The sequence below is a fragment of the Glycine soja genome, chromosome 9 (assembly GCF_004193775.1).
Source record: "Glycine soja cultivar W05 chromosome 9, ASM419377v2, whole genome shotgun sequence".
Lineage (NCBI taxonomy): Eukaryota > Viridiplantae > Streptophyta > Magnoliopsida > Fabales > Fabaceae > Glycine > Glycine soja.
Window position 1 is genome coordinate 46,833,956 of NC_041010.1, and position 27,760 is coordinate 46,861,715.

Here is a 27,760-nt window from a genome sequence, read left to right on the forward strand (position 1 = left end):
CTTGGCATGCATGATTTAGTCCTACAAAATACACAGTTATAAACAGAAGCAATTTAACATTTTCAAGGAAATCAATCCTATGATCCTAATCTTGTGACTATTTGTAGACTTTAACCTATATTCTTATGACAAACAAAGCAGTGCTCCTTAAAAAAAAGAGAGAGAGAAACACTTATTATTTGCCTTTCACGTCTCTTATCAATCTTTGATGGAAAGGGGTTTCAAAAAATTCAGATAACAACCTCGTTACAACATGTTTGCTCTTCAATCTTTATATAACATGGTCACAAATTACAACTTACATAATCATAATAAATTAGAAACAACATACAAAGGAATAGCAATATTAAGAAAATGAATAACGAGTAACATTCAAATTTGGTGAAAGCAGATTGCACTACAGAACTTGAGTGGGTTGACCGCGTATGTAGTGAAAGTGTTGTTACTACTGCATAACCTTAACGACCTTTTGGATTCATGATCTGGGAGAACACAGCACTAGGGGTTAGCCCATCAGAGTCTTCACTAGCCAAGCTTCTACCTCCAATGCTCATTGAAATGCCACTGCTTCTGGAGTCGGTCACGTTGCCATCATAACCCGGATCAGAGTCCTTCTTTCCTTTAGAATCTGTGTACAGTGGCTCTTCACAGTGAATGTCACCAAAACCGTTGCCACTTTCCTCTGCACTTTCTTGCAGCTGCAAAGCAAATTCAAGGTTCCACAAGACATCACCCATGGATGGCCTATCAATGCCCTGGTCAGCCACGCACTTCATCGCAGTCTCGGCGAACTTCTTGAAGCATTCTGGAGCTATTTTTCCCTTTAGATAAGGATCAATAATTGAGTCAAGAATGCCTTTCTGGTAGCAATGAGCTGCCCACTCAGCCAGACTCACTTGCTCCTTAGCAAGGGTGGGGTTCAATGCTGGTCGAGCGCACAATACCTCAAAGAGAACCACACCAAACGAGTAAACATCAGATTTGTCAGTCAGTTGCTGCCTCCTGAAGTATTCTGGATCCAAGTACCCAAAACTACCCTTTACCACAGTACTTACATGGGTATTATCCAATGTTGGACCAGTTTTCGACAGTCCAAAATCAGAAACCTTAGCCACCCACTTCTCATCTAGTAAAATGTTTGTTGTCTTCACATCACGGTGGATGATAGTGTGTTTAGCACCAGTGTGTAGATAGTGTAAACCCCGAGCAGCTCCAATGCATATCTCAAGCCTTTGCTTCCATGGGCGTGGAGGTTTCTGAGTCTTGTACAGATGCTCCCTGAGTGTTCCATAGGCCATATAGTCATACACAAGGATCATTTCAGTGTTTTCTTCACAGTAGCCAATCAGTGAAACAAGGTGGCGGTGACGAAGTTTTGAGAGCATTTCAATCTCAGTTTGGAACTCATGCACCCCCTGCTCAGATAGTGGATTCCCACGTTTAATTGCTACCTTGGTTGTTCCACCATCAATTTCCCCTTTGTAAACCTTACCAAATCCTCCCACACCAAGAAGCAAAGCCTCGTCAAAGTTGTTCGTGGCAGCCTTGATTTCAGCAAATGAGAAATGACGACAAAGGTTTGATGGAAGAGAGGATGCATAGCTTCCTGTTGTGTTGGTCTTGGCAGAAGCTGCAGAGTGTGAATTACCATAAAGAGAAAGTGGAAGCCAGCCAGATGGCCCTTCACTTGTACCAGAATCCTTTCCTTGCCTACGACGATGGGATGCAGCAAAAGCAAATAGCCCAACCACAAGTAGTAAAACAACTCCTCCAGCAACACCTCCTGCAATTATGCCCGTATGATTCTTTGATTTACCATGATGAGATGCTCTAGCCGTTGATGGGTCAATTATGTCTTGCACAGGAGGAGGAATAGGATTTGCCCCTGCCAGATTACCTGTAGAGTCATTAATTTTGAATATCTCCACTCCATTCAAGATTGCATCATAATACATGGGCTTCTCAGTTTTATCCGGATGCAATGCAAGCCACAGGTCCTGCCGTGGTTCTCCATTAGGAACAAATACAACATAATCTTTATGCACTGGAACCCCATTTGAATGTGAAAGGTCAAATTCCTTTGCCCAGGCAATAACATCAGCTTGAGGCATAGCAGTTTGATTATTGAGGAATATATCAAATACTCTTTGATTAATTTTGGTTATATTTGACGATACCTCAGCAAAGTGGAGTCTCACAAGATAGGAAAACCCACTATCAATGTTGAAGATCCAACTCAAGTTGTAATTCGTGTTGATCTCGGGATTTGGGCCCATTGTTCTGGCCGTACTGTAGACATCAAGTGGAGCAATATAACTTGGCGTGCCCGGAGGATACTCAAACTTCACATCTGGATCAGCAGGCTCGGTAACTCCAAATGCAGCCCCATAGAGGAAGGGCATGTCATCAGACCATGACCTAAACATACCAGTATCATGGGAGGGAGAGATATCATTCCCACCCACATTCAACCTATAAACACACTCAAGTGCAGTGCTGTTATCAATAGGGAAAGGAGAATTTGAACCCACCATCATTAAAGTTCCATCAGTGGAAGTATAAATCTCAGGCATGGACACAATCTCAATCCCATTAACAAAAGCGTAAGCGTTCGAGGCATTGGTAGATGGAGTGAAAGTCACATTCAAGCTCTCCCCTTCCACATGGATGGCAAATTCCCTCATAATGTAGGCATAATTCAAAGCCAAGGTGGTCTGAGCAACACTGAAGTTCCTAAGAACTGTGTAGGAATTCGCTGCCACAGCAAACAGCGCATCCGATGCATTGAGGCTGGAATAAGAAGCGGAGTAAAAGTGCAGTCGGAGGAACTTCCAGCCAGAAGCCACAGGAAAAGTATAGGTATACGGTGCGTGGAAAACACGCGCCGTCATGTAGGGCACCTGAGGGACGGCAGGGTCCTGTGTCGCCGCCGGTGAGGTGGCGGATTTTGCGGTGGAGGAACCAAACTTGGAACCATTATCCGTGGTCCATTCACGGCCATCAGTATCAGTACTACTAGGAGGGCCACCACAATTCAGCAAGATCTTATCTGTAGGCTGGAAATCCTCTGCTACAACAAGTTCAATAGCCAATACCAAGCACACAAACAATGGAACACAAACATAGTACCGATTCATGCTCGTCATCATTACCCAAAACCAAAACCAAACCCAAAAACCCTGCTTTGTTTTCTATCATACAATTGCAAACACTTCTTGTATGGAATTACAATTCACGCACACCCAGAATTGTAAAACAAACAAAGACCTTAAATTTGCTCTAAAGATCTGAATTTTTAGACACCCAGATCAGAAAATGGAAGTGGGGGGGTTATGATCAGCTCAACTTGGACCCAGATTTTCCAAAATAAGCAAAATCCAAAAGTAAAAAAAATGATGAACTAGGTTTGCAGTGAAGAACAAGGTGAACAAAGAAAGGTGTGGGAAAATCACTAATCAGGGTGTGGATGATGGTGTGAATATTGGAGGGTAGTGAAGGAAGAGAAAGAAGGGGTTTGATTTACCTTATGCCATGGGAAGAAGAGCTAAAAAAGCAACTCGGTGAGTCAAAGCAGAACGATCCCGTGTTTTTAGGGTTGGATTGGATTTGCCAGGTGCTTGGAGCTGGAAACACCAGAGAGGAGAAGAGGAGGATGGAGTGAGAAAGTGTTACAAAACTGAAAACCACCTTAAATACCGTACCTAACTTGTAAGAGAAAATAATAATATTTCAATAACTAAACTGAAAATAATTAAATAGTAAATGGAGTAATGTTATACTATTGCATCTCTTACTAATCTTTCTAAAAAGTCTCTTATTATTTTCTAAAAAATTAAAACTATAATTTTAATCGAAGAATAATTTTTTTCATATTTTTAGGAACAACAATTTCTTTCATTGTATCTACATTTTTACGTTTAAGATACTGATTCAAAGCATTAATGACACTCTTAAGTTAACGTAAAGCTTACGATTTTTTTTTTGGTAATATCAATTAATTTATGAGAAATACTTTCCTCATTTTTTTTCTTATCTTTTTCTATTATAGAAAAAATTACGCAAACTAACTGTACAAATTGTCTTTTATCTTAATATAATGAATGAAGGTGCTCTTCGTTTAGTTTCAAAAATATCATAATTTTAGAGTTAAATAAACTCTTATTTTTATTACTAATTTTAAAGCAATCTTACTTTGATCTAGATATTTGAATTTAACCTTTGGAATATGTATAGCTGTTTTTACTGTTAAGTGTTAACCACATGGTCGCGCTCCACTTCTGCAAAATTGACTTTTGATATTCCAGTTTTTTCAGTGTAAACAGTGCTTGCTGATGATAATTAAATGGATTTAGTTATCTGTTAATCTTCGTTGAAGGGGGTCACCTGCTAATGATTTGACGATTTTGACCTTGGATTTGTAAGGATGACACGTTCAATGCATTTTTTTTTTAAAATGCTAACATTAATTATTAATGTGATAATTACATGTATACTTGATAATTCCTAGCGTTTGAGAAAATTTTAAACAGAAAATTAGTATTATTTTGGTTGTGAAAGTATTAAACATTATTATGAGTTTCTGAAATAAAGAAAATTAAAAAAAATCCTTGAAAATATAATTTGTTACTTATGCTAGTCCAATCATTATATATGCTATAACTTAAGTAAGAAAGTTTACATATAATTAACTATCAAGTTAATAATGAATGGTTAAATTTAGAAACTTGAACAAAACAGTTCACAATTTCAATCATTTATGCACAATTTTTTAAACACTTTAACTCATTCCATTTAAGGAATAAAAAAGGTGACTTATCTTTTTTCTAAAATTAAGTACTTGAATATAATAGGGTGAATTTTGAAATATAATATATCTTACTTTTTAGGAAAATAAAAAATAGAAGTTCAAAAACGGTGATGATTGGATGACAGATGAGTTTTGCGAGGAAAGCAGTATCTAACAGATGGAAATGAGAAGGACGCGCATATCAGTTGTATGTTACAACTTGCAAACGCGTTTTCATCCTTCTCCTGTCACTCTCACCTTAATTGAAATATTCTCCATAGAACACAATTTCATTCCAGATGACAACATTTACGGCGTAGTGGGATTTGTCCTCACAACAACAATTTTTGTATACACAGTTCAAATCTAAAAGTTAAGAGAAATCAAATATGCATTACTTGAATTAACCATCCGTTACTTGAATTAATCCTTAGAGATGATAATCAAATTTAAACCAAACGAAAATACTTAATTACTCATAAAAATTACCTACAATTAGCAAATGTATTTATCCTTTAATAAGAGCTTGAATCTAGACATGAGAAATTACATACAATTTTTTGTGGATATAATTGCACGTGTGTGACCCTATCCATATCTATATTATATAATTGATATATTCTATAGTTAGAATTTAAATCTTTTTAAATATTTTTATTTAAAATAAATATTCTATTTCTAATGTTTTGTAATTAGGAATTGTATTATCTTTATATATTTTTTAATTAAATTATATACTATACTTTTAAGTTTTAACCAACACGCTTATTTTATTTTATTTATACGTAGCATACATGTTTATTAATTTGCCAAACAAATATTTTACGAAATATCAGATTCAAATTAACTTATGTATGACTAGTACGTACTTGAGTATAGTTTTACAAGTTTTGAATGGATAAACATAGGAATATTAAAGTCATTATCAACATACAAGATTTTTCTAAAAAAAAATCATAGGTATAATAATAATAATTAATGTACAATGAATATTCTATTTAATCCCAATCTTGCCTGTTGTAATCTGTAACTAATGGGGCACACAGTAACAATATGACCACTGACAGTTGTTAGGTAGCTAGTGTATTAGAAATGGACTTTATTCAACGGCAGGGATGTCAAGTTTAAAAGCTGGTGAAAGTGAGACTTAATGTAATGAGAGGCATGTTAACCGCAAAAGTATCATTTAACTGAAGCTAGTAGAGAGTATGACTCTGGTCAAAATATGAAGTGGACTGAAAGTAGATATCAAATCTTACATGACTGAGGGAAGAGGGAACATAACATATTAACTGTACTAATCAAGAGGTGTTCCTTTTGTTTGAAAGTAAGGTAGAATTGTTTTTGAATTAATGAATGATTGAAAATTGCATTTAAATGAATTTAACCCATATATATTATATCATGACATATCTTTTCATTGACAAATACAGGCAATTAATTTTGGTACTTTAGAACAAATAAAGACTAGGCTGTGGAAAAAGTTGAAGTTGAAGCTGTTCACCAATTGTGAAATTGTTGTGAGACAGTGAAAAAAAAAATCCATGGTCGAGAAAAGTTGTTACATTATTCTCTAAAATTGATATGTATCTACAAATTGACATGTAAAATAATCTGACATGTACAAATAATCTTAAGATAATTATTTTAAAAGTTATATTCATAATTTTTAATTAGTTAAACATACACCAGCATAGAAATTAAATTCATTTCAAGCCCACGCTTCAAGCATAAACTTTTTTTGTTTTTTGGCTGACAAAAAAAAGTGTAAATTTTTTTCTTTTTTGATTTAATGCTATAGATGTAGATTTTTTTTATGAAGATACTTTTTATTAGAGATAACTTTACTCAAAGTGAATAGAATTATTATTGAGAGTAATTTTTTTTCTAAATATTTCACTCAATAATGTATTGAAGACTCAAATTTAAAATAATTAATTAAACTGAAATACTCTTATCCCAGTTAATTCAGATGCTTGATAGCACATTTAGGTGTAGATTGATATTGCAACTTTGCATTAAGGTTCTCTCTTTTATTTTAGAGTGAACCATTTACAGGAAAAAGGCTACACGCAGCCCAAACAATAGAGCAAGGCCAAGATGCCCAAGCTGGAACAATAACACCCCGAAGCACACTTGCTTATAATCCTAAAGTAAATAAAATCAAAAATAATTTCTTGAACTAAGCCGTACTTAAATCATTATCTTGTTTACCTTAAAAACCATTATCAGATATATCTTGTTTACCCTAACCGTGATATCTGTCCTGTATTTTCCACGAGTCATGTACAAAAGACTTCAGGAATGTAAGAAAGTAAAATACTAAAGTCAATTTGCATGCAAACAGCTTCATTTTATTATATCATCTAAGTGACTGATTCCATTGAGCTGGTACACTAAATAACGTATCAAGCTTCTATCAATAGAAGCAAATGAAAAGGTTTATTGAAGTGAAGCTCGTGTACAAGTTATCACTCAGCAAGAAAAACAAATATTGACATAAGTTACTCCAAAAGCTGCAATCCAAAAATTTGTTTCAGAAAACTCAAGCCAGTGGCTTCAGCACGTACATTTTACACCCATGTGGATCAACTGTGGCAGTCAATTTATCCACGAAGGGTCTCATCAATGTCTTGTGCTGCATGCATTAGCAGATACCTTAAGTTATAGCACAAGTATCCAACAAAATTGTGATGAAAACATAGTTACAAAGCATGCAAGCAAGAGTACAAAAACAAAAGATTGAATGAATCCGAATACAATACCTCCCAAAGGTCTCTAGCTTCAACAGCACTTTTTGGTGGAATACCAATGTCATCCCAGTTGGCTGTAATTGATATTTTCCAAGGGCCACGATTAAGCAAGACAACAGCTACCCTGTACCCTGAAAGAGGACCTGCCCAAATCTGTCCAAAAGGGTCACCTATGACTGTGATAATGTATTGTTTCATCTGACATAAGAGACAAAATCATGTGTTGTGTTCCAAATTCAACTAACCTCTTCATCACCTTCCATCCTAACCTTTTTACCTTGTACACCAAGTGGATCTGACAATGTTTGAGATAAATATTAATAAACAGTAGTATACTACAATGAATAAGAAATTAGTTTAATTTTCTATAGCCGGATAATGTAAAATGTTTTAATACTGTTAACTAATAAAAAATCGTGATAGTTATGACTTTTAATTGATTTTTGTAAAGGTCGATAAATATATCATATATGATAATTTTTTATTGGATGACAGTGTAAAAACTATTAATATTGTTAGTACATAAACTATTTTTTCATAAGAAATAACAGAATGATCCTAATTATGTATCACCTTGGTTAACTGCAATAACTTCCTTGTTAGCTACTATCTCCATGGTCTCTTTAGTTATATTTCTAACATCACAGCCAAGAAGAAGAGGTGCCTGCAATAAACCTTTGCATGAGGAAAAAAAAGAAAGGAAAAAAGCCTTATATATGCTTTAACATAAATCAGTATATTGGAAAACAAAAGAATAAAAGTATTACCTTGGAAAGGGCCCATAAACTGAAGTGAACAGTATATTCATTTTTTGTCATCCCTCCATTTCCCACCTCAAGCATATCAGGATCTGTTGAATTCACACGTTCAATGGATATCGTGACTCTCAATTGGAGAAAATATCTTTCGGAAAAACACAAGGTTAATGAAATTCTAACCATTCCAACCACCAGGTCTTGCATACTCTGCATAAACTTCATTCATGTCTGCCCTTGAAATCATGCTGCCAAAGATAATAGTTACCTTTATTAGCTAAAATCCATATTAATTCAATTTTGGTGGAATGCTACATACCCTGCCTGGTCACATTTCAAGATCAATCAAGGAGTGTCTATTGTCACTCCAAAGTATCTATTATCTCTCTTATTCAGTTAAATTTCATACAATTTTTTTACAAATCCTAATTAATTCAATTTTGGTGAACAGCTACATACCCTGCTGATCACATTTCAAGACCAATTAGGGAGTGTCTAATGCTACTCCAATGTGTCTATTGTCAACCTCGTTTAATTAAATTTTATAAAGTTTCTAAGTTATTAGCTTGATTAACAATGAAATTGAAGATGTTTTATACAAAAAAGTTATTTGAATAGGAGTAGTTAGTAACAGACACATGATAGTGGCAACAGAATTTTTCTCCATTTGAATCAACAAATTAAATGAATAATGTTCACCTTTCCCATGAATCATTAATGTCATTGGTAGTTCTCCAGCTATTTCCCACTTTAGCACCCCATAAAGCTGGGTGCAAGTCTCCCCTATAACAAGCAAAGCACATGTGATTAGAGGAAAGGTCTAAAAATTGGTGGAGCAATAAAATATTAAAACAAATAAAATTACCATTCACATAGTGAGAAGAAGATTGGACGACCAGCCATCATTAAAGCTCGAGTCATAATAGGGTATCTATTCATATGAAGACCATAGTTTTCAAGATTACATATAAAGAAGTAAAGAACAAAGTGGAATGTTAAAATATTCAATTTGATCAAATAAAATTAACACTAATACGCAAATATACTTATGACTACCTATCAGTTGGTTTCGATCCATCATTGTTACAGTTATCATACTTCAAATAATCAATACCCTGTAAATAAATCAAAACAACCATTTGTTTAAGTGCATTAAAATGATGGTTCCAAGGAAAAAGATGAAGAAATGAGCACAATGTTTAATACCCATGATGCAAAAGTCTTGGCATCTTGAAACTCATGACCAAGAGAACCAGGCATCTGTTTGCTACAAGTAAAATACCTGCAAAATTGACCAACCTAAAGCTTAGTTAAAAGTAGTTGAAAAAAGCACATGGAACGAATTTGGTTAGGTGTTTGGCTAAGTCTATGTACCCAGCATCTGAATAAATTCCAAGCTTAAGACCCTTGCTGTGAACATAATCTGCAAGAGCTTTGATTCCAGAAGGAAATGTTGATTTTTTTGCTACCAGATTACCCTATAGCAATACAACAACAATAGCCTATAAAAATGTTTGAAGAAAAAGAAATTTAATTGAATGTGAGAACTTTCAAGGAGACAGTAAGAAAGTGCAAATGCAATGAAGCATGTAAAAACCATAAGAACCATACCTTAGCATCCCGATTTAATTCAGCCCAACAATCATCTGCAATAATGGAAAATTGTGGATTAAGGTTAACTGCTTGTGCTTATGAAATTTTGCAAAGTAAAAAAGTACAAAAATAATAAATTAATAATAATAAGAGAATTGAAAATTATGTGTTTCATTTCATGTACCTATATTAACATAGGTGTATCCAAGCTTGGAAAGACCAGTAGAAACAAGGGCATCAGCTGTAAACCCATATAGAAAAATCACAATCAGACTAAATTCTCATCTAAATGGATCTTTGCTAAATAAGAAAAGAAAAATTCTAGTTTCTCGGATGTAAGCATAGTTTTATGTAAAATGATTAATTGATAATGATAGATAAATACAAAATTCACATAATACACACACAAGCACACTGCACACATATATATGATCAAATACCAGTTTCTCTGATCATTTTTTCGTTAATTTGACAGCTGAAATGATTCCAACTGTTCCATCTGCACCAAAAGGAAATGTTATAAGCTATAACATCTCAGTATCGTTAAATCTTTTGATGTATAAATTTGGAACCGGACAGGAATGAGCTATGTTTAGTTGTAAGTTGTAACTACTTATTAATAAGGTACTAGAGAAAAAGAAATAGAGTGTTTTCCTAAGATTCTTGCTAGCACTATTCACAACACAAACCGACAACTCGGTGGAACAGTGCTGTGAGTGATAAACAGTGAAACTGAGACTCTCAGCACAAGGGGAGAAAAGCACTCATTGTCACTTGAGAAGAAACATAGTGATAGTGAACACAAATCACACACATACCCCATTGGAGGAGTTCTACCAAGGCCATTAGCAAGAAGATTCCCCCTGAATTGCTTCACATGGTCTTGAAGTTTTGTTGGCCCTGATGGTGAAGCAGTGACACAAGTCAATGAGAAAACCAAAAGGGTCACCAAAGCCACCAGCACCTCATAGCCAACCCTTCTCTCCATTGTGTTCACTTCAGCACTTTTTCACTTCTTCACTTGCAGTAAGAAAGACAAGATCCCTTGTCTATTTATTCAGAGTATTGTGCTCCTCAGTCCTAGGTTGTGCTTTTAACTGTGCTACATACAATTTGGCCGCAAGAAATTATTAAATTGTTTACTACGTACTATCATGTGTATGGTCTTGACTATTTTTCTTGTGATATGGAGTTTTTTTTTACAGGATATATTATAGAGATTTTCAATTTATTTAGAAATACTAAAAAGACTTAATCGTATGTCATGCAAAATTTCATTAAAACATATAAGAATCTTATACCATATAACAATTTCTCGATATTATAAGACCTAGTACAAGAGAATTTTGATAGTTAGATCCATCCCCTATATGCTGGACTATGGATCATTTTCTTGAAAGAAAAAAAATGAAAAAAAGACAAATTAAGCTGCATCATCCTCCGTATAAATTCCATTAGTAATGGCCACTAATTGTTATGTACCTCAATCTAAGGTCTATTTAGAATAGGTTGAAAATAAAACCAAGAAGGATGGTGTGTATTGCACAGTCATCATGCAACTCAATTTCATTTCACATGCAGAATTGCAGTGCTTAATTAGAGATGCATCTCCATCGTGACAATTATTATAGAATATGACTTTTATTTGTTTTAGGAAATTATTGTTATTATTGGTTACCATTGAAAATTAGAAAGTAATGTTTGCATTTCAAAAATGAAGGTTCTGGTGTAGGGATGAAAAAATAAAAACAACAAAAATTGTACTCAAAAGAGGACCACAACGTGGGACATTGATTTCCTTTTTGACCAATGCATGATTGATGAAATCAGAGGATAAGGATATCCCAATATTTTATTCACCAAACGCAGTTGTTTTTGGTTTGTAGGAACTATCTAGACTGTAGAGCAGTCGGTGGAAATTATACTAAGATGATGGGGAGGATTTTATTTTTTAAACAATAAACAATAAATAATAGTTATGATTTGAAGTTGTTGAATTTGGTTCTAATTATGGGTTGTTATGTAATTATTTTTTTAATTTTATAATAATCTACTACCGAGTTTTTTAAAATAGTGATAAAATAATTTATATTTAATTTTTAAAAATCTGCTACTAAATTTTTTTGTTACTCTAATGTTATCGACAAAAAAAAATTGTCACTAAATTTTTTTATTAACTCTTTGATTTTTGTATTTAAGAATTGTATTTAAGACAATTTTCAATTAATCATTACTAATAATATTTTAAAATTAAATTTATTTAATGTTCAAAGTACTTACAATTTTATGGAGTTTCCACCGCTAGCCATCTATATATTTTACCATGAGTTCTTCTTTGAGTTTGTGACTTATATGTTTTATATTGTAAAATTTTTCCATTGCCCTCCTCTTAAATCTCAACTTTAACAGTTTAACTGCCCAAAAGAAAAAAAAAATCTTATAGGAATTGTCCTTTCAGTCGTGTCAAAGATATAGTTGAAATAGTATTTTAGTCTTGGAATATATATATATATATATATAAAATTAAAATTTATTATGTGAAAATATTTTTAAGTGTATAAACTATATTATAATAAATATTTTAAATTATCATATAAAGTTTCTTTTAAACTGAAATGGATAGACAATTAAGAAGATAAATCAATGGCAGTGTAAGATAGTTGAAAAATATGTTTTTTTAGTTATTTGAATGGGTAGGCGTGTGTGAAATACACAACACAGGGAGAGGAGAGATCAAAATTTGAATTAGGAATTATAATATTGCATGGTTCAATATTAGTGCTTTAGAATTAATATATGTAATTACATGATTCTAAGATATACTATTACACCAGATAATAGAATGCAAAAATGAATTAAGAATCATACCTCTTGCTGTAATTGAAACATAAACTCTAATTAAGTTGACTTATCTCTTTCCTGTAAATCTTGTTTAGAATGTCTTTGCATTTAAGCAAAAAAAAAAGTCTTTGGATTTACTTTGACACTTTTCTTCAACCAGATTCCTTTCAGCACCTTTAATTTTGCACAGTGGTTTCTCCCCTTCACATACTTGATACTAGAATGCAAGAACTTTCCTCCTACTCCTCTTACTTCTTTCAATCTTAAAGAAAATTTCTCCCTCACGACATTTTCTTTGATCTCTCTCGTTTTTTTGTCCTCTCAATTTTGCGAACACTTTCATGCCTCTTTATACTAATATCCTAAATAAACAAGGAAGTCAGTTTTTTTCGAGGCAAATAAACAAGGAAGTAAATGACTCGACTTGCAAATTAAGAAATAATCTTTAATAAGTAAATGACACAACATGCAAATTAAAAAAAAACTTAAGCAAATAATAAAATATTAGTAAATGTGGAATAAAAAAATAATCCTAAGTAGAAAACAAATTACAAAATATTAATCACCCGTGTGTATGAATTGTGATTGTTACAGGTTAATTAGTATGTTGAGTTTAATTCATGGGGAGAAATGTGAACAACCAAGTTATTTGTGAATTATTTGAACTCACTAGCTAAATATTCAATCAATCTCGTTAATTTAATTAAATAAATAAATTTATGCTTAAGATTAGATTCAATTATTTAAATAAGCTAAAAATTCATTTAATTAAATAAATATTCAATTATTTCATTCCAATTTGATAAAAAAATTGAAGAAATGATAAAATTATTATAAGTGATAAAAAAATTTAAACTAAAAATTTAACCTTACTACACATTTAAAACTTAAACTTAAGATTACTTATTGTTATCGAAAACTTAGCACTATTTATTAAATTAAAATAATTTCTTATCATATCAGTTAATTCAAACATGCATACGTGGTAGGTTTCAATCTTTTATGATTATATTTCATTCCAAATCCAATATTTTTAATAATGCCTCAATTATCGGAAGTATATGTAGTATGATGGTGAACCATACTCATAATATATACAGCCAAATAGTATGATTTGAGGATGCACCCTTCCTTTGCAATTTCATAGTTAAGGAAGCATATTTGACTTCCCAAATCTTCCTATCGCCTTTTTGTTTTCTTTTGTTCATTTCAATCTCTTCTTGTCTCCCCTTTACAGTATTTGTTTCTTTTGTGTGGGTGACTTGTGTTGAGTTATGTTTCTTTCAAAGAAACCGTGCCACTTGCTTTTTCTTGCACAACTATTATTCTAACTTCATATATAATTGACATTGATGTTACATAAAGGATACTTAAATCTCTTGAATGACAGGCAAGAGGCAATTCTTGCCTATTTAGTTTATCTTCTTTTTATTTTACTTCATCCTTTTAATCACGTATACTATATATTGGGTTTAATATTTTTTTCCTGAAAATTATTTTAATCTCCGACTTTACAATTTCATCCTTATATTTTAAACTTTAATTTCTGAACGTAATTTTAAGAGAACGTACAGGAGAGAAAAAAATCATACCCCAAAATTATAATTCTTTAAAAACATTTTTTTAAAAATTTTAGGGTATGAAATATATAAGTTATATAACCATACTAGGCTCCACTATATAAGTTGAGTTCTATTTTTTTTTTATATACAGAAAGTCGAGTTCTATTATTATATAGTCATAATTCCTTCAAAAAAAATTATTATAGTCATAATTGAATGATAGATTTAACTCCTCTAGATTGAGAAAAACGTTCAAGGTGAGAAGAGAATATAAATGTTTATTTACCATTGACTTGAAGTAAAACTATCTTATGAAAATAATCCAGTTTAAATCAATAAGCCACTTTACGCACAAATTAATGCTTCTTCTTCTTCTTCTCTTTTTTAAATTCATAACTCACAATTGAATTTGAATGGGAGCATTGGAGGACTCTATATGAACGGGCAATTGCGTAATTGTCTTAAGGTCATCAGTTGGTCAAAGTCTGAACGTTGTAGCAATTTGATCAAGTCATTCCCACATCTACATAGAACGAACAGATCTCATTCTGTAGTAAATAGTTGGAATCGCTGTCAGTATTAGTTCTAAAAAATAAATTGAAAAATCAAGAAAATCGATTTCAGGCTTAAACATTATTTAAAGCACTATCTAAAGTTTGGATGAAAATAAACAAACATATTTTGAAAAGGAAAATAAAAAATAAAAAATTGTAAGCAATAGAAATTTGTTGACTTTGGAGGAGGACATTTGTTTATACATCAAAAAATATCCAAGGTGGGTTGGTGAAGTATAGGCATCACATCACAACCAAGAGTGCCAATTCAATCCGACCCTTCTTTTGTATCTCTTCTACTCTAACCCCTCTTCAACAAGGAAACAGCATTCTCCTTCCTCCAAGCAGTTTTTACTTTTTAGCAAGGAAGAGACACCACACAGTATGATCACTTATTTTCTTCATTGGACAAATTTTTATCATGAAGTTCTTCCCAAAATGTATGTGATGCTGACATCACAACTAGAAATTGATTATCAGCACCTTGTACTAGATTATCCTATGTATACGTTTAATCTGTAATTTAATACTTTAATAATCTTAACATGATTCCTATAATGCTAAAAGCAACTAGTTCAAATCTAACAAAGCCTCTCTTTATACCAATATCAAATTAGTGGAACCCACTTGAACTTACCTTAAAGAGTTAGGGTGAAGACGTGAAGTATATGCAACTTTGCTCCTACCCCTTTAATTACCTTGTCTATAAATTGCTCAACAATGGAATAGAGAATTTGCTTTGCTTAAAAGGTAGTGTAGAAACATGATCTCCACTTGCACACTACTCTTCTGTATTTGACACATTTCTATGGAGGAAAACTTGAGATGTTCACATATATATTATGGTCCAAAGGAGCACATAGACACCATGACTAGGCAACCAAGCTCAATGGAGAGCTTTGGTGTGTGCATTATTTCTTTGATTCTTCTTTTGATGCTTACTAAAAATTTAAGTTCCAATGCACTTGGTGACAGTATAAAGGATGAGGAAGGACTCAAAGAAGACCAAAATGAAATGGAAAATTCTCTCTCAAATAATGAGTATGTATTTGAAATCCCTTTCATCTCTAGTTGTAATGTCTTATTATCTTCATTTGGCACTTACATATGTTTGATGTTTCTAGTGAAATGAGGGGCATGAAAGATGATGATTGGCAGATGGTGCAAAAGAAAGGAAACCAATTTGTGGTGAATGACAAACCTTTCTATGTCAATGGATTCAACACGTATTGGCTGATGGTATTTGCTGCAGATGAGTCCACCAGAGGAAAGGTCACTGAGGTGTTCAAACAAGCATCCTCAGTTGGTATGACAGTTTGTAGGACTTGGGCATTCAATGATGGCCAGTGGAGGGCCCTACAGAAATCCCCATCAGTTTATGATGAAGAAGTCTTCAAGGTGCTCCTTTATTATTTGTTTTTTTTTGTGTGTGTGTAATACTATACTAACTTGGTATACAGTTTACAACATAAAATATTATTTATGTAACCCCACACAGCCTTATCATGTGACCTTCTCTGGTATTATCTGCTGTTAGTACTTCTGCTTGTGTAAGCTTTCCTATGGTAATTGATATCAGATTATGATACAATTAAACTTCCAAGTTATTAGTGATCAGTGCAGGTAATTAGCATTGATTATGTAGTTCCATTTTACTATTGGTGCCTCAGGCTTTGGATTTTGTGGTAAGTGAAGCAAAGAAATACAAAATCAGGCTTATATTATCATTGGCCAACAACTGGGAGGCATATGGAGGCAAAGCACAATATGTGAAATGGGGCAATGCTGCTGGCCTTAACTTGACCTCTGATGATGACTTCTTCTCACATCCAACTCTTAGAAGCTACTACAAGGCCCATGTTAAGGCAAGTTCCTTTAAATTAATGCAACAACTCAAAAACCACCATTGGTTATACTAGAGTTAAAGCTTGTTTGTTATATATTTCAACAACTAAAACTACCTAGGAATTATATCTGATAAGGACTGCTGTTTTATTATGTTATTGTTTTTCTTTTTGATTAATTCCTGAATACTAAGTTGGTTTCAATATAATTTCCACTGTAGACTGTGCTCAATAGAGTTAACACATTCACAAACATCACTTATAAGGAAGATCCAACAATTTTCGCTTGGGAATTGATGAATGAGCCTCGTTGCACCTCAGATCCAACTGGTGACAAGTTACAGGTTTGTCCCTTGAAAACTTCTAATGTCTTGTGGTATTGAAAAAGAAAATATATAACACATTTTGTGATGTCATATTATCACATCTCACTGAACAATTGCATTCTAGTAGTCAGTTCTTTCCATGATATCACATAGTGCACTAAACAACTCACTTGAATATGTATTCTAGGATTGGATACAAGAAATGGCTTTCCATGTGAAGAAAATTGATCCAAAACACCTAGTGGAGGTCGGAGTAGAAGGATTTTATGGGCCATCAACACCTCAGAGAACTCAGCTCAATCCCAATACATATGCTACACAGGTTGGAACTGATTTTATCCGGAACCACCTGGTTCTTGGTGTGGACTTCGCTTCTGTTCACATGTATCCTGACTCTTGGTAAGTCTGTTCAACAATTCTGTTGTTTTATTAAAAAATGTGAAATTGCCATAAAACATACTTGTCCCAACCATTTATGTAAAGAGTTTAATTTTCATGTGCTGTGAATATAAAGATTTTTATACTGTCAATTAGTAAAAAAATCATGTTGAGTTTGACTTTTAAGGTATAACTTACCATAATTGTGATTGGATGACACAAACCCCTGTTAATGCATTTAAATTAAATTCTTATCCAGTGTTACTTTATTATATCAATATTACATTCATATGCATGTGCACATTAATCTAGTCTGTTACAAACACTAATATTTTTATTGATGATGCTCTTTGTCATACATATACATGATATACTACATTTTCTAACGCAATCAATTACCTGCTTGAAGGATTTCACAACAAATTGCTGATACACATATCCCATTTGTAAAATCATGGATGGAAGCCCATATAGAGGATGCTGAAAGGTATCTTGGAATGCCAGTTGTTTTTGCGGAGTTTGGTGTATCTTCCAAAGACCCTGGCTATAATTCATCATATAGAGACACGGTTATAAGCACTGTGTACAGTACCATCCTAAACTCCACAAAGAAAGGAGGGAGTGGGGCTGGAAGCCTTTTGTGGCAATTTTTTCCTGATGGAACCGATAACATGGATGATGGGTATGCAATTGTTCTCTCAAAATCTCCTTCTACCTCAAGCATTATACAACTTCAATCCACTAGGCTTGCACTGTTTAATTCCTTGTGCAACACCAAATGCAATTGGGGTTGTAAGAAGAAAAAATTGTTGGAGGAAATACTCTATCATGACGAACTGTAACACGACTATCATGAAGAACTGTAACACCATATGTGGAAAGTTTCCAATTGTAATGCTATGGTCATATAAAACCATCCATGGATAAATATGTGATTCGCCATATAATTTTGTTTGTATTAATATCAAATCAACAATGTGTTTAATTTGTATGTTGTGACATTATGGTCATGCAAGATCACCACCATCTAAACTAGAAGCGTGCCACAGCATTCTTAGTTTTTTCACGTTAAGAATATATACACATCTGTATCATTATGTGGCCATTGGTAAAATAAGTAAGGTAGCATTATAAGTGTTGAGTATAATTGTTCCTATTTGGAAAACTAACAAGTTTTAGATTGGAATATGGAGAAGCAAGATTTCATTCAAGGGAACTAGTTGAATGGGAGTGTCAAATGAAATTGAATAAACCATCCAATCTTGAAAGTAAATTTCATGGAATAAGTAAAACCTTACATATAAAAATAGCCAATAGATTGTGGCTTTGTTTAGTTCTATTTTGTGTCTAGCTCCTTGGCATTACTGGTCATGCCCTGTCAAGCTCTGAATATTAACCTCTTGATGAAAGAAATCATGAGAGAAGACTAATTAAGCCTCTATAAATAAGGGTGGGAATAGGCTAGGCCGGCCTACAGGGACCTACGACCTAACCTATATAAAGTCTGGTCTGAACTGGCCTATTTAATTAAAAGGTTAGGCTCAGACTTTTTTAAAAGCCTATTAAATTAAATAGACCAGGCTTAGGCTTATTAAAAAACCTTATAAACCTGGTAGGCCGGCCTATATACATATATATATATATATATATATATATATACTTATATTATTTTTTGAATACAATTAATTTTTTTTTGAAACTATCAGATTTTGATTACACACTACTGCTCCATAACTTTTATTCCTATAATCAAGGACTTTAATTACAATTTAGGTGTGAGTCATGTGCCATTTTATATTCCTCATTATTTTGATTGACTTTCTTTTTTCTTTAACTTTCTTATTACGTTCCTACTTCATAAAATATTAAATATTTATTGTGGATAAGGCTTTTAAAAAGGCTATCAGGCCAGACCGAGCCAAAATAAAAGTCTTTGATAGGCTATAGGCCAGACTCAGGCCTCAAAGATTCATCGTAGGCTAGGCTCAGACCTTTCAAAGCCTAGCCTGACCTGGCCTATTCCCACCCCTATCTGTAAACCACTGAGTACTCCTTCCCTGAGTTTGAACAAGCCACTGATTTTGAGACGGAATATGCTATAGCATATAGACAGAAAGATAACAAGGAAGGTATAGACTTAGACCGGCAAGGTAGTTTGCCTTCTGTATAATATTACTGAAACTAAGTTTCCTTTCAAATCTTTTTGGAGGTTCTCTGACATAAACAGAGAAAAAATGGAATAAAATCTTGGAATTTCTGCCTGTCAATTTATATATTAGTTGACATTTAGATGGGATTGTTAAACTCAAATAAATTGGGATGAAAACTGTGTCCTCTCCTCTAAGAATTCTCATTTAAATAATATGATACAATCTGATTTCTAGTCTTGAAGTTTGCTAAAAAAACTATATATGGTAATCTACAGTTGGGCTAACCAAATAAGGATATAATTATTACTTTCATTGCTCTTGTTTGAGATGCCTCTTTGTCTATTTTGTCATCCCAAAATGTTGCCTTCCACTGAAACTGGAAGTCTAAGCAAGGTGTGAAACTCTGCCTGATTTCCATGGTCATCCAAGAAGATCTTTTGTGCGAATCAATGATAACTCTGAACACGGTCAAGGTAGACAACCATCCAGGATCCCATATTTAGAGGGATAACAAATTTTTTTATTTAGTCTATATAAGTATTAATTTTATATATAATGTTATAATTTAGCATTGTCAAGGTGAGCTCAAAAACTTCTTTTTTTCAATTGGATTGCAAAATGAAAAGAGGTATCAATTATGAACATAAAAGAAAACAATAAAAATCCAAAACATGATAATTCTTATGATCTTCATGATAAAATTTTCTTTAAAGAATTTAAAGTCATTACATAGATTTCAACAATTGAATCAAAATTTGTCAGAAAAATTAATTGAATCAAAATTAAAATTAAATTGTTTTCCTATTCCATGTATAACTTACATAATAATGTTAATTCATGTTATGTATCTATTAAAAGACTTTATTCAAAATTGAAAATGTTACAAAAAAAATAAATAATTTTGTATAAATTATTAACTATTTATGTTATCATTAATAACAATTTAATAATATTAATTATTCATGTTATCGTTAATTTAAAAAACCTTGATTATAAATGGATTTTGCCAAAAAAAAAAAAGTTACAAGATAGACAATATTTAACTAAGTATGAGCGCATAATTTTTTGGTTTGCCTAAAACACAAAATTTCAGGATCAGTCGCGAATTGTCATCCCAGATCACGAATGCTAAGGTCGATGGTTGATGTTCAAGAATATGGCCAATCTTCATCCCAGTTCTGCAGAGCCCAAGTTCAGCTTCTCTTGTTAAACCTAGCCTCCTATGACGAGAAATAACTCAAAATATAAGTGGTGCTAGAGGAAAAAAAATTTCAAGCCCGAGAATCATAATATTTAGATAAATTTTATAAAAATCAAAAAGCTATATAATATTTTCATCATTAACTTTAATTATTTACCATATCAAATAATTTAATAAGACTAAAATAATATTTTTACTATAATAAAATAAAAATTAAGTAGAAAAAAATATAATTCTCATGAGTTAAAAATAATTCTCAGGAATCATAATTTTGCGGAAATATGTTTCTTAAAAACAAGTTTTCCAAGTTCGGATTTCTAAAAAGTGAAAATTTTTCTCCCATCAAACGTCCCCTTCTCCTTAAACTAATCGCACCAAACACCCCCTTAAAGTAATCGCAATTGTCCTTTAAATCTTTCATTTCCAATCATAAAGCTGGTTATTTGCAAGAAATTCTTAATTCCTATGGCAAATAATGCTATGCACATCATTTTATGTCCCAAATAGAATATACCACTTATAAATAAAGTAATTTATTTTCTGCATACATGACAGCTCAATACATTTGTAAATTGTAGAGAGTCGCAAGGCACATAAATAAGTGACTGAACCCACAACCTGCAAAGTTGACACAATTCCTAAGGGCACAAGAAAATGTTTAATGTTGGCATCTTGAGCCAACGCCATATCAAGCTGTCTAGTTAGTAAGCAGGGCTATTCCTTTGAAGAAAAGAGGCTGCAGGCCTCACATAAGAGAAATCCTTAAAGGGGTTTCCGCCATTTGGGCTGGCAGCAGGTGAGTCAACAACAGGCATATCAGTCCAGCGCTTCTCAAAGTTGGCAACACACTGCACACCAGCTACTTCTGGCCTAAAGCTTGGTTGGATTTCTCGTGCTTCCAACTTTCTCCAATTGATTGGTTTAAACCACTTGTGGCTTTTAATTTCCTCAACACCCCGGGGTCCACAACCTAAGCGCCTACCTGGTTCCTTCTGTAGCAGCTGTAACAGTGGATAATCGTCTTAGATTAACTTCTGTTAACCAGTCAAGTAGCAATAGTAGAAAAGCTCAAAATAGAATGCAAATCAAGGAATTGACATCTCTTGTAAAGAAGAAGAAAAATTATGAACTTTCGACAGCATTCCAAGAAAAGATGAATTTATCTTTGGATATGATAAAAACTCGATCCTTTTAAAGCCAATGATGAAAATGTGTCACTTGACATGGTAGGGCAATTATTCTAAGATGACAGTATTTTATTGACAACAGTATTTTAAAACGGAAAAGTTATCTAGAGCTTATTATGTGCCTAATAATCATGAGATTTATATGAACTGTTCTAGAATAATCAATGGAAATATCTTCTTTGTGGACTAGTGATTACCCCTTTCAACAGTGAATGTGCTTCACTTGACAAAAATGCTGGCAGCTTAATCTTGTCTTTAACTATCTTCTGCTGAATTTTGTCACGGTTTCCGCCACAGAAAGGCGGCTGCAGAGGAGGTAAAACAACATAAACAACCAGTTAGCAACTCCAAAAGAGCCTAGTAGTTTATTCAGTTCACAAGCCATTAAAACTTACAAGCAAAGTATTACAATAGCAAAACACTTTAAATTACAGTTTCTAAGCTTGAAAGCACTTACTTAAATTAAATTCAATAAGATGAATATTTATACAGTTAAACTTTAAAGATAGGAGCATTGTATTACTGAATACAAGCTTCAGCACTTTACAATCTATCAAGAAGGTACACTATTATCCTATAGCCAATCAAAACCTTGCAATCAAAACTCCATAAGAAAAACCAGTCTTACAAATTAACAAGGAACAAGATGCAAACCTTTCCAGTAAGCATCTCAAACAGTAGAATACCTACGCTCCACCAATCAGCAGCCTTATCATGGCCTTTGCCAAGAATAATTTCAGGTGCCATGTACTCTAATGTACCACACATCGAATTTGATCTAGTACTCTCTTCAAATTGTTTAGCTAAGCCAAAATCAGTCAACATAACCTAGTAGATCAATAAAGAAATAACTGTTCAGTTATTACAAGTATAAAGCCACTATGAAAAACATGAGGGAGGGAGGATAGAGTACATGGCCATCAGCGTCTAGTAGGATATTTTCAGGTTTTAGATCCCTGTGCATTATTCCATTTGAATGGAGATGGGAAACTGCACAAACAATCTCAGCAGTGTATATGCGTGCTAGATCCTCTCTGAACATTCAACAAAAAATAGAACCAGAGATTAATCCTTCCTTCTTTAAAAACAGAAACAGAAGAAACAAAAAACCTCAAAGCTAAACTCACCTGAAAAGGCCTTGGTGATACAGCTGGAAGAACAGATGGCCCCCATTTACAAAATCCAGCACAAGATACAGTCTGTATTTTGTCTGAAAGAGCATATAGACAGAACACATCACTTTTAATTTCTATTATTGCAGACCATTTTTGTTTTACATGCAAATTAACAAGAGAAAGCACTTTACTTACAAAGAACACAATTCTGGATATAAAGTAATCAAAAAAAAATATCCATAACTTGAACTAACATACTGCTCATTTGGATTTTGGGTAACATACAATGATAAATACTAAAGCAGGAAGAAATCAAATGAAAATGGCATTGCATATTGAAAGCTGCATCACAAAAGATAGGTCATCGTAAAAAGACAAGCAGCTTAAAATCCTTATTATAAATTCGAAATTAAGTACCTGAAAAGAGTATCTAAGTTGTACAACAAATGGGTGTTCTATCTTTGTCCAAATATCCCTCTCAGCTTTCATGTACTCAGCATGGTTCTTCTCCATAATCTTGTCCTTCCGCATAACCTTCATAGCATATATTTCTGAAGTACCCTTTTTCCTCACCTGATACACTTTTGCAAATGCACCCTGCCCCACAACCTTCAAAATCTCAAAATCTTCAATGCTAACTCTCTGGATCTTCTTGAGATTCCCATCTTCATCTTTCAATGATTTGTCGACAAATGAAGAATCTTTGATGTCTTTAATGGTCTCTCCATTGACATGATCCACTAGTTCCAATGAATCCTCGGTCTCATGAATAGTGAGCTTGCCAAGCTTAAGTGATTGACTAACACAAGTAGAAGGGCCAACCAAAGAATGTGAGCGGGTGTAAATCACTGGCGGGTCATCATAAACAAGCTCGTTCACTTCTTCTAGGGGCTCACCAGTAGTGGAATCAATGTTATTCAAATCTACCGTAACAGGACCAAAGACATCAGAGAAATCCAGCTCAATATGCTCCGTGTTCACAGTATCAGGAAGGTTTGCAGGAAAGAGTAACTGAGTCTGTGAAGGTTTGTAGCCAGCCATAGTCAAACCAGAAAACTGAGAGGACACCATTTCTCACACCACTCAACAATAAGGGATCTAAATATGCTGCTGCTGATGATGACCAAACTAATAAAGACTATAGGTTAACCACCCCGAAGTTTCCCAAAACTCCCACCGCCGATGGACTCCTGTCAATGGCCTGAATCAAGAGAAAGTTGATGAAGGCAAATGGAGTTCCCAAAAATTTTGGCAGCAAGCAGAGCAAAACCCAGCAGAAGAGATCGTTGTTCTTGTTTCCCGCAACACAGGAAACGAAGTATGCTCCAGTGGTTGTTGAACTCATGAAGATCCAATTGACAATCTGTTATCAACTCACCCAAAATTAAAAAAAAATTGAAAAAGCCAGCCAAGTCATAATCACAATATATAGCAGAAACAGCACTTCCACAATTCGAATTCCAATTTCATTTCAATTTCCAATTTATAATAATATAATAACATCAGAAGCGAAAAATAAAGAAAATAACGGCTTTTGCGTCATCCAAGAAAGCTATTTTAAATAACCGAAATCGATATTAACCGGAGCAGATGGCGAGATCTAACTGAAAATTCCGAAACACTGAATCACGGATAGGTCACAAAGCGCGGAATTAGGTTAGGGTTATCAACTTATCATCAAACAAAAGATTAACAGAACAGACAATTAAAAAACAGAATTAAAATTGAAGGGGATATAAGCGATGAAATCAAAATTAAAAAAAAAAAAACAAAAAGAAAATGTTCTGTCTCTGTGTGTGAGAGAGAGAGAGAGAGGGTTACCAGGGAAGGGAATTGGGAAGGGGCAGTGAAAGGAATGCGTTGTTTTCAGGAATATTTGATTCCGCTGTGAGGGGACTCGCGTCGCCACTTATAGCAACGTCTAACAATTTATTGTTATTCTCTCTATTGTTCTGGACACGTGGCGCGATGTGAGTGGATTTTGGAGAAGGTGGACTCGCCTCGTTCGTAGGGGATGCGAATATGCTCTTCCGTTCCGTAAACTACTTACTGTTGGGCTCTGGAGATGGTGCTAGGCCCACTTGTTTTTGTGTATCAATTTAAATGATTTGACAAGAGGAAGAATATTTTAATAATTTGCAGCAATTCATCAACCGTAATAACAACAACATTATTGATGTACCGCAGGTTCTCAGTTCTTAAGGGATCGGAATTGTAATTAGATATATTTGCAAAAAGAAAATATACCTTTTGTGTTGTTTATCTTCGAATGAATAGCGAAAAAATAATTTACCAGCATGTTGTGACACTTGATAGAATGAAATTCTTGAGTCCTCTGGAGTGAGGAACTTGAGCTTATTAGGATTGAAAGAGAGTCACGGTGGCATCCTCTCCCTTGTACACCAAGCAACACCTGGAATTTGCATTCCCTGGAGCAGCCTCGTGTCATTCTGAACCGGGAACCAAGCCACGTTCCTCAAAATGGATCAAATCCAATCCAATGCCTTCAGTGTACTACTGTGAAAGAGTTAGCTTTACTATTCCCACCCTCTATTTTGTTTAGTTCACGCCCTAATTCATTTTAAACACGTACCTAACACTAAATTCCACAAAGTCTTAATTGTATCTCAGGAAAACAAACAAAACTATCTTGGGTGTGCTCACCACCAACTAAATACTGAATGCCTCTCTCCCTAGTTTTTTAGCCCAAATGTTGCAACATTGTGATTTTTTTTATTCGTAAAAGAAACAAAGGCAAATACTAAGAGATTGACAACAACTCATACACCTAACCAGAACAATTGAGTTAGATTCTATTAATGTGTCAGTTTGATATTTAGGAGACGTTTGGTTCAAGGTATTGAGAAAGATATCTCAAAATATAGATTTGAGAATATTGCGTTCCCATGTTTGGTATAAGTTTTATAAAGCCCAAAAACAGTTGTTGATTCGTAGGAATATAAAATACTTATATTTATTTTACTTTCTTTTCCTATGTTAAAAATTGAATATCTTGTATTTTCATGAGAATGAAAGTTATTTTCTCCGATAATTACCCTTACCCACTTCATTGTACTAAAAAAAATACAATGTTATCACTTGAAACAAATGTTCCCTAGACATTTTTCAAAAAAATCTTTGAATAATAATAGGGACTAACATAATAAAAGAGAACGGAGAAATACTAGCCATACTCTCCTTTCAATATTTTTTAAGGTGATGATTGACCTGATTGTTTGTATGAAAATTCTAATGTAAAAAAAAAAAAAAAAGTAAATATGTGATGAACAAAATGTATTAGTTATATAAAAAGGTATTTGATAATTGATAGAAAATTTTACTTCGACAGTAAATAATCGCACAATCCTTTCTATCTGTGAGAATTATTTTTCACGTTCATTACCATGAGTGGTTGACCCATTTGGGTCACTTTTACAAATTTTTTTATCAAAATGGATTCATTCTAAAACAAATTATTGACATGAGTCTATTCTGACCAAAATTCATATTTAAACTAACAATTTGAGGACATGAGAGTCTAGTCAACAAAAAAAATGAAATAACAAATTTAAAATATTGTTTGACCCTTATCACATCAAAAGAAAGTAACAATTCAAAATTATTAGTTTGTCATGTCAAATCAAAGTAGCAATTCAAAATTGTTGATTTGTCATGTCAATGTTCAACAATTTGAAATTGCTAGTTGGTTAATACCGCAACTTGTAACCAATGTGCATGCAGCTCAAGTTTACAATTAAAAAATTGTAGCCCAAGTCCAAGGTGGTCGATGAGTTTGTGCTAACAAAAAATATGAGTAATATGAAAAAAATTATAAAATAAATAAAACATACATTTACTTTAATTAAATTAAGAAAGTAAATAAAAAAATAAAATACATTGATATTGTTTAAATAAATTGAAAAAATCATCCCAAGTAAAATCAATTTATTATATATTGTACAATTTAACATGTGAAACACATAAATAAATAATAATAAAATTCAATAAGTAATGCAAATTTAAAATAAGTAAATATACTTAAAGAAAAAAAATTGACTCATGTTATAAACAATGACATACAAACATCAACTTGGTTCTTCTATGCATGATATGCTTCATCAACTTCAAAGTTGGTGAAAGATATCATATGTAGTGGAAAATAGTTAATGGCACATCGAAAAATTATAATATGTAGTTCCATTATTCCACATGCCATGTATATATTGGAGGAAGATTGATGTTTGCGTGTCACCGTTTATGATGTATGATGATCAAATTTTTCTTCAAATGTATTTACTTATCTTAATTTTACATTATTTATTGAATTTTATTACTTATTTGTGTGTTTTACATTTTAAATTATACAATATATAATAAATTAATTTTTATTTAGGATGGTTTCTTAATTTATTTAACAACATTAATCTATGTTATTCTTATTTACTTACTTATTTTTTTTATCAAATTTAATAACAAAAGTACCTTCTTGCGGTTCATATATTAATAGTGGTAAGATAAGCTCACTTGACTCAATAGATGTTGTTTCCTCATTTGTGTATGAAGAATCACAATCAACTACATGTTCATCAAATCTTTCCTCAAAAAATGAGTAAAAATAAGTTTAATACAACATAGTCTCTCATAGTAGACTTGAGCTGCACATACACATATGAGTAGTTACAGGTTGCGGTATTAACGAATCAACAATTTTAAAT

General features: G+C 33.1%; 4 protein-coding genes across 4 annotated transcripts; 1 reads left to right on the forward strand and 3 right to left on the reverse strand.

Annotated features, from left to right (window-relative positions):
• Positions 1–149: 149 nt before the first annotated feature.
• LOC114425308 (receptor-like protein kinase FERONIA) lies at positions 150–3,693 on the reverse strand. The gene has a single exon (XM_028392190.1). It carries the CDS (start codon positions 3,147–3,149, stop codon positions 459–461), a length of 2,691 nt encoding a protein of 896 aa, XP_028247991.1. The 5' UTR covers positions 3,150–3,693; the 3' UTR covers positions 150–458.
• Positions 3,694–7,118: 3,425 nt separating this feature from the next.
• On the reverse strand, positions 7,119–11,333 carry LOC114425929 (alpha-galactosidase 1-like). Its single transcript, XM_028392907.1, has 15 exons — positions 10,706–11,333; positions 10,328–10,386; positions 10,072–10,128; positions 9,906–9,940; positions 9,669–9,772; positions 9,501–9,576; positions 9,351–9,409; positions 9,160–9,225; positions 8,994–9,077; positions 8,478–8,542; positions 8,307–8,389; positions 8,113–8,203; positions 7,785–7,834; positions 7,552–7,692; positions 7,119–7,424 (listed from the first exon to the last, which is right to left on the reverse strand). Exons 1-15 carry the CDS (start codon positions 10,873–10,875, stop codon positions 7,332–7,334), a joined length of 1,233 nt encoding a protein of 410 aa, XP_028248708.1. The 5' UTR covers positions 10,876–11,333; the 3' UTR covers positions 7,119–7,331.
• Positions 11,334–15,685: 4,352 nt separating this feature from the next.
• Positions 15,686–18,427, forward strand: LOC114425762 (mannan endo-1,4-beta-mannosidase 6-like). The gene is made up of 6 exons (XM_028392718.1): positions 15,686–15,885; positions 15,969–16,242; positions 16,515–16,709; positions 16,910–17,032; positions 17,202–17,413; positions 17,802–18,427. The coding sequence occupies exons 1-6, from the start codon at positions 15,713–15,715 to the stop codon at positions 18,232–18,234; spliced, it is 1,410 nt and encodes a 469-aa protein (XP_028248519.1). The 5' UTR covers positions 15,686–15,712; the 3' UTR covers positions 18,235–18,427.
• A 2,806-nt stretch (positions 18,428–21,233) lies between these two features.
• LOC114425309 (serine/threonine-protein kinase AtPK2/AtPK19-like) lies at positions 21,234–24,995 on the reverse strand. Its single transcript, XM_028392191.1, has 7 exons — positions 24,867–24,995; positions 23,463–24,408; positions 23,058–23,140; positions 22,844–22,964; positions 22,585–22,758; positions 22,128–22,235; positions 21,234–21,744 (listed from the first exon to the last, which is right to left on the reverse strand). Exons 2-7 carry the CDS (start codon positions 24,114–24,116, stop codon positions 21,445–21,447), a joined length of 1,440 nt encoding a protein of 479 aa, XP_028247992.1. The 5' UTR covers positions 24,117–24,408; positions 24,867–24,995; the 3' UTR covers positions 21,234–21,444.
• Between the last annotated feature and the right edge of the window lie 2,765 nt (positions 24,996–27,760).

What these genes read in the sequence shown, in the direction of transcription:
- LOC114425308 (XM_028392190.1), bottom strand. Translation starts at nt 3,149, where the DNA reads ATGATGACGAGCATGAATCGGTACTATGTTTGTGTTCCATTGTTTGTG.
- LOC114425929 (XM_028392907.1), bottom strand. Translation starts at nt 10,875, where the DNA reads ATGGAGAGAAGGGTTGGCTATGAGGTGCTGGTGGCTTTGGTGACCCTT. An exon ending in AAAAATGATCAGAGAAACTG is followed by an intron (nt 10,129 to 10,327) that starts GTATTTGATCAT and finishes ATGGGTTTACAG; the next exon opens with CTGATGCCCTTGTTTCTACT. An exon ending in AGTTATTGCAGTTAACCAAG is followed by an intron (nt 7,835 to 8,112) that starts GTGATACATAAT and finishes AAACATTGTCAG; the next exon opens with ATCCACTTGGTGTACAAGGT.
- LOC114425762 (XM_028392718.1), top strand. Translation starts at nt 15,713, where the DNA reads ATGACTAGGCAACCAAGCTCAATGGAGAGCTTTGGTGTGTGCATTATT. An exon ending in ATGATGAAGAAGTCTTCAAG is followed by an intron (nt 16,243 to 16,514) that starts GTGCTCCTTTAT and finishes TTGGTGCCTCAG; the next exon opens with GCTTTGGATTTTGTGGTAAG. An exon ending in CAACTGGTGACAAGTTACAG is followed by an intron (nt 17,033 to 17,201) that starts GTTTGTCCCTTG and finishes TATGTATTCTAG; the next exon opens with GATTGGATACAAGAAATGGC.
- LOC114425309 (XM_028392191.1), bottom strand. Translation starts at nt 24,116, where the DNA reads ATGGTGTCCTCTCAGTTTTCTGGTTTGACTATGGCTGGCTACAAACCT. An exon ending in TATCACCAAGGCCTTTTCAG is followed by an intron (nt 22,965 to 23,057) that starts GTGAGTTTAGCT and finishes TTGAATGTTCAG; the next exon opens with AGAGGATCTAGCACGCATAT. An exon ending in TTGAGATGCTTACTGGAAAG is followed by an intron (nt 22,236 to 22,584) that starts GTTTGCATCTTG and finishes CCTCCTCTGCAG; the next exon opens with CCGCCTTTCTGTGGCGGAAA.